This window comes from Magallana gigas, chromosome 9, assembly GCF_963853765.1.
Source record: "Magallana gigas chromosome 9, xbMagGiga1.1, whole genome shotgun sequence".
NCBI classification, from domain to species: Eukaryota; Metazoa; Mollusca; class Bivalvia; order Ostreida; family Ostreidae; genus Magallana; species Magallana gigas.
This window is the reverse complement of record NC_088861.1, coordinates 7,085,715-7,092,322: the sequence shown is the minus strand read 5'-3', so window position 1 is coordinate 7,092,322 and position 6,608 is coordinate 7,085,715. Positions and strand designations below refer to the sequence as shown.

Genomic DNA, 6,608 nt, shown 5'->3' with positions numbered 1-6,608 from the left:
CCGTATTTTACAGCTTAATTTTTTCTTCTTTTCGATTTGTTCACCATCAACAATGAAATATTTCTTCTCAATATTTCTTTCTGCAGCTGCATCCATCTTGTCCTTGCACAAATTTCCAATTTCTGACGATAATCGAGTACAACATTAAAAGATTAAATGACCAACACTCTATAATGAGTTATATTTTATTGTTTCAAATCAACACAAAATTCAGCTTTTCTTTATATAAATGTAAACATGTAACAAAACAACATTTCTTGGTGCATGTATAACAACAAATGGAGTAAATTAATAAATTAAATAAAATATAAATAATGGTCAGAAGACAAATCCGTGTTAAGTTCGATAATTCATGTATATCATAAAGGGAAAATATTTTAAAAAAAGAACACACCCAGAAATAATCGTACAAAAATACTGCTCTGGTTAGGAATATTACTGGACGGATGGCTAAAATATTTAATAATATTTCAAGAAAAACTTGTATACAAATCGAAAGTTTATAATAAAACAGCTTCACTGTGTATCTCTCAACAATGTCTTGCAGACAGTGTTCATTGAATTTTCTTTCAAATATAATACATATCATATAGTCCAGGTTTAGCAGATACCGGTAAATATATTATATATATATTACACATTTTATCAGGGGAAGTCAATCAGAAATGGCAAAAAAGAAAAAAAATCCACACTGTAGTGAAAAAGAATTATTTTTTTCAAAGTTCACGTTTTAACAATATTTTGAAGTTGGATTGCAAGTTTATTTGATGTCGCACAACAGAGCGACACCACGCAGGATCCAGTGGTCGGGGTTCTTGTTGGTCTTCAGAAGCAGCGGGAAGATGTAGGTCAAGTCGGTACGACGAGGCTTCTTGTAGACGGGACACTCATACAGGTTGGTGGCCTTGCTGGGCTTGTCCACGTTGGTGGCAAAAACGTGGGCGACCGGGAGGGGAGTGTACAGGACCTTGGGGGTGGGCTCTACCAGGCGACAGTTCCTGCGGTCCCAGCCGGCCCCATCCAGGAATAGGCCGTAGATGTACACACCTACAAAAGAAATAGTCATCACAGTCATTAGGAAACAGTTTTGAAAACCACATTGTCCATACTGAGGACTTAAAGATGGAATCCTTCTCTGACTGTCATTTTGAAACAGTTTCATTAAGTTTATAGACACAGAGGTACTAATCATTATTATTTCCATTATTCTGAAGATGTTGATGCAAAAACCAAGCTTTTTTATAATGTTATTTTTATTAAATTGCTCTGCATTTGTCTCTTTAAACCATTCAAAAATTTCTGTCTGCTTCAGTAACAAAGGCCTTATTCAGGACTAGCTTTGATAGGTACACTTTATTTAAAGATCTGTTAAATAAGATTCCCCTGGCGGTACAGGGGTTTTGATTGGCTACTGACCTTCGTTGGGCGGGGTGTGAATGTCCTCCTTCATCATCCTGGTGATCTCGTTGTCCAGTACCACGGCGTCCAGAGCCCAGCCCTTGTGGGCGCGGGTAATCTCCTGTCTCATGGCAGTCAGGAAACCCTACACAGAAACACAGTCAGTCATATATTCTCACATGATGCACAATATTCAAACCTACATCATCTCTTGATGCTGTTTAAAAATCATGTAGTTAATTTTTTGACAAAGCAAGTTGTCATCTCAATACAAAATACGCTTTGAGAAAAAATTATATTACTGAAAACAAAGTTTCTTTATACCTAAATCTAGCAAATATACCAAGCCCTGTTTCGTTAATTATGTATCTAAACATTCAATTTTTTTTACAAAATATTGCGATGTAAAAATATGTGTATATTTTAAACAATACACCTACGATGTATATAAACATGATTCCTGAATACCAAGTTACTCTGTTATAGCAAGAGAGCTACAAAGCTTGAATTACCTGAGGGTTGAAGAATCCGGTCATCCAGAAAGAAGTGGGTCGTCCCTCAAACAGCCAGGTGGAGAACTGCTGGTTTCTGTCCAAGAGGTCGGTGAACCAGAACCCGAGGGTGGCTGACTCCCAGGAGATCTTCTTCCAAATGGTGGGGATACGGGCATCGAACATGTTGTCCAGCGCGTCACGGAGGTTCTCACTCATGATGATGGTTCCGTCGATGGCCAGTTTGAGGTCTGACAGGGTGGTGCGCACTAGGGAGATGACCCTCTGCATTCTGTCGATCTCCTGGCGGAGGAAGATGTTGATGGGCTGCAGCATGCCCATCTTTCTCAGCCTGTCTTTGACCTGTAATAGATAAATCCGATTAAGTTAATCTTGGTCAATAGAAATCTTTTTGAAAATTTTACAAATATAATATATCAACAAGCTGTTGTATGGTAAAAGTTAGAAAATTACAAACAAAACAAATATTTTGCTCAGAAAGTCATCATTTACAAATATTTTTTTGTACATTAATGAATTAAAACAGTGTACTTATGTTGCATTTAAAAAAAAAATACAATACATCTAAAACAGTCATGGATAAGAAGTTAAGGTTTTTTTGATTATGCGGTACACTCCACGTACCTCGTGTGGTACATAGTCCTGTGGCAGCTTCTCCAGCATGTCGTCGGCCAGTCTGTACACCACAGCTTCTCTGGTCTCACCGCCACCACCGCCGGCGTCTTTTGGCTGAATGTCCACAATGTTGGAGAGCATGGTGTTGGATGTATTGGTCTGGTACCTAGTAATAACAAACAACATGATAGAGATATTCTCAATGGTTTTGGATAACGAATAAGAAAGAATTTATGAAAGAAAACAAATGAAAAGAAAACATAAGAAAGGTGTCTTTTGAAGCAATCAGAGTCAAAAACACTCATCTTATTTTTAATTTCCTGGCATAAACTTAAAATCATAACAAGCTCACTTTTGCATGGATTGAAAGTGTGCTCATTGCAAGTCTTTACACCCTGGAGTCTAAATTTAAGTTACCGTTAATCTGAAAACAAAAAAATATGAAGAAGCATGTAGATACTAACGTAATGTCTGCATTGGAGTGAAGACCAAAGCACTCTGGTGTGTCTCTGAGGGGCAAGGTCTCGATGTAGGCCCGGTACTCGTCCAGGTTCTTACAGCGGGGGATCTTGTAGCCGGTGTAGAACTGGAAGCTGTCCGAGAACATGGCCTCACTGAACCACACCTTACAGTACGTGTTCAAAAGTCGCTTGTCATAGTCGTCTGTGACACGACCTCCATACTGTACCTCACCTGCCATGTATCTGACTGTGTTCCAAGAAACACCCTGTAGGACAGAAGTCAATCATTTAGAGATCCTCAGAATCCGGCTTAGTTTAACTAAAACATTACAGTTACTATCTATACAAATAAAACTGTCAAAAAAATTTGCGTTTAGAATCTTTAGATGAATAAAATCTTAAAGTAAAACCAATTCTTAGTAATATGTATGAAGTAAATCTGAAACATGTATTTCAGTGGCTAATTAACTAAATCATAGTTTTCTAATTCCAAAGCTCTTTGAATAAAGTTCATTAACTATCACAGAAATATACATATCATGCAAATCTCAAACCCCTTAAAAAAAAACAACCCTCACCTTCTTGGGGTCTATGTCATCCAGATGGTTCTGAATAAATTGGACAGTGGAAGTAAAGTCAGCCTGGTTGAACTCGTAGGGGATGTTCCATCCGATGGGTCCGAACTTCCTCCTCTCCTGGACGGTGGTATGGAGGAAGGCCACCCCGTACAGCATGGGCTTCCACTGCGGCAGGTTGGTGTACTCCAGTTGTTCCTAAAAGGCAGCCATCACAATCAACCATTAATTACTTTACTTTTTTAAAGTATGCAAGATAAAATAGCTTTCACTGCATACAGCTTTAGTTACATCTGACCAAAAAAATCACATTTTCATAGCTTTGTTTTTTTAATCTCAAGATGTGATAATTCATGACCACATAGATCTATTGATTATTTTTTCTTCAGTTAGGTGTTCAAACTTTAAACAACTGCAGATTTTACTGAAGTCTTAATCAGGAAATACATGTATCATCAGAAGAATTCAATCAAATTGACCTGTATAATCTCTAATTACTTATCTAATGATTTTTTTTCAGACAGGTGGTCAGCTGTAAGAAACTGCAGCTTTCACTGAAGTCCTAGTCAGAGAACAAATGAATTTATCCGTTATTCAGTAGTAGAATACATTTTGATTACCTGTGTGATGAGGGCATATGTCCTCTTGAGTCCAGCTTTGACACCTTGTGGAGGTTCATTGGTGAACTTGATGGAGCTCTGCAGGAGATTGATGGGGAACTTCTTGTGTTCCTCAGTGGTCATCCATAGTCTGAAGGCATCGTTCACATTCTCTGCTGACGTAACCTAAACAGAAAAGATTACACACATGCAGACCTTATAGAATTTAAAAGCTATAACATTAGACAAAAGCCTTCATAACCATTCCCCAAAATACCAAAATACTACCAATTCCAGGGAACAAATGAAAATGAGTTATTAAACTTAGTTCAAATTTAATGTGGGCATGTATATTAGATATTCAACAATAAAGGGATTTTACGTCATTATATTTAAATTCATGGGAATAAAAAAATCAACAATTTAACTTTCCACTTTGGCATAAGCATCAATTAATGATTCCCAGGGCCATGTAAAGTAAAATAAAAATATATAAATATTAAATATGGGCAAGAACTCACAGAATCCAAGCATTCATCCATGAAGTCAAGTCCAAGATGGCAGTTCTGGAGGAGCACCCAGGAGCCGTCCTGCATGGAGGAGGAGATAAGACGGCGGGCGTGAACCTCCTGCCCTTGTCCCATGGAGATGTAGCCACACTTGATGTTCTTTTTCTTGGCCAGGGCCATGATGTTCTCTGTTGGGTCAGAACCCATGGACAGGAAACACACCATGGGAGTGCGGATGTTGGATTCCTTCCACATTTCCTCCAAGTTTAGGATCACGCTTTCCGCAAACTAGAAAACAAAGTTTTATCACCTTCTACTCAGTTGTATGGATTGAATAAAAAAAAACATTAACTTATTCAAATGAAAATCAGATGTGGTTTTTACAGTGTATTAATAATCATTTCTACAACCAATAAAATGAACTAAATAAGACGTCATAGGCACTAACCCTGGGTCCCATTGCCTCTGCAATGTACGTCTTTGCCATTGGAATTGTTCTGTCTGGGCACCAAGATCTGATCAGGAGCAGTTTCCGGAATGTCTCTAGAGTAGTGGTGTAGCCATCAGGAATGGTACATTCCTCTGGGGCATCTTCATCAAACCATGCTTTCCAGGCCTACAAAAACAACACAATGCATTACTGTAAAATCATGCATCTCAGAGCAAATAGTTTTTTACTTGCACATCTCCCCCGAGTAAATCATTATCAAATTACAGACAGTAAATAACAGTTTTTTAGAATTTCTCAACTTTTCTAGACGTTTTAAAAATACCCTCTTTTGACATATAGCATAAAATCAGAAAGATGGACAGGAGTAAATCCCCTTTTTTTTTTAGTTTTAAAAGATGTTTAATCAGGGTTTTTTAAGTTTTGCAAATACAAAATCAACTCTTGTTTTTTAAATTGCAACTTACTGTCATTTACTTGAACTTGACTTCCTTGTCATTAATTTAATTGTTCAATTCTAGAATAGATAAATCTCCTTCCCCAACAGAAACCAGAATTCTCTTGATCCAGCGAGCCTCACCTTGTCATTCCTGGCCACTTGACCACAGATCTGGCTGAACTGTCCCAGCTTGCTCAGCTCCACCAAGTTGAGCCAGGTGATGTCCGAGATCCACTTCTTGGGTTTGGGCTCCACGGCATTCAGATCCAGGGCGGCACCTCCCTTGATGAACGTCTGGAACTCCTCCATCCGGATCTTGCCCTGGTTCAGCTCCACCTTACAGGTCAGGAGGGTGGTGTACAGGAACTTGTCCACCTCATACAGGCCCCGGGCGGTGTAGCGGAACACCTCAAACGTCAGGTACTCAATGATGTTGTTGATGCGCTTGCTGGTGATGGGGGACTTCTGGGAGTTGTGCATGGACAGGTCGAAGAGCTCCAAGAACTGCTTCAGGGAGGTCTGGTACATACAGTTGACCATGCTCATCTCCACAATCACAAAGTACAGGATACTGCCTCTGTTGGATACTAGAGAAAAACAACACCAATTCTTTTACATTGTCGACACCAACTTAAAGCTGATCTTTGAAACAAGAACTTATGAACACAATTATGTGAAAGCCTTTTCTTCAGATAAAATACTCATCTTTTTATTATTTTCACTCACCAGGTCTGAACTCCTCACGAGCCGAGTTGATTTTGATCTCGGTTTCAGCAGCCACCTTGAGTTTCTCGCTGACATCTTCTGCTGTGGCCTTGGTGACCTGCAGTACTTGGATCAGGGACTCATCTTCCACCAGTGAGCCCTGAGTGGAGGTCAGCCTGTACAGAAGGTTGTCTTCCAGCTCCTGCATCTTCCTCTTGTTGGCTGTTACCTCTTCCATCAAAGACACTCTCTCCTGCTCCAATTCCTGTAGGATTCATCAAAGGAGAGAAAAATTTAAATACATTTATATAAAGAGCAGTAGGGTACTTTTTCTCTAGCAAGTAATC

The 6,608-nt window shown here is 39.0% G+C and overlaps 1 protein-coding gene across 2 annotated transcripts in view; it reads right to left on the bottom strand.

Annotated features, from left to right (window-relative positions):
• Positions 1 to 171: 171 nt before the first annotated feature.
• LOC105330782 (dynein axonemal heavy chain 5) overlaps positions 172 to 6,608 on the bottom strand; it is a 43,263-nt gene continuing 36,826 nt past the window's right edge. For both annotated transcript variants that reach the window (XM_034479304.2, XM_034479307.2), the window contains 11 exons: positions 6,283 to 6,526; positions 5,698 to 6,143; positions 5,118 to 5,285; positions 4,682 to 4,957; positions 4,182 to 4,346; positions 3,565 to 3,759; positions 2,990 to 3,252; positions 2,535 to 2,691; positions 1,911 to 2,252; positions 1,417 to 1,543; positions 172 to 1,047 (listed from right to left, as the gene is read on the bottom strand). In XM_034479304.2, coding sequence (XP_034335195.2) covers positions 761 to 1,047; positions 1,417 to 1,543; positions 1,911 to 2,252; positions 2,535 to 2,691; positions 2,990 to 3,252; positions 3,565 to 3,759; positions 4,182 to 4,346; positions 4,682 to 4,957; positions 5,118 to 5,285; positions 5,698 to 6,143; positions 6,283 to 6,526 — 2,670 coding nt within the window. In that variant the 3' untranslated portion in view covers positions 172 to 760. The remainder of the gene's footprint in view (positions 1,048 to 1,416; positions 1,544 to 1,910; positions 2,253 to 2,534; positions 2,692 to 2,989; positions 3,253 to 3,564; positions 3,760 to 4,181; positions 4,347 to 4,681; positions 4,958 to 5,117; positions 5,286 to 5,697; positions 6,144 to 6,282; positions 6,527 to 6,608) is intronic.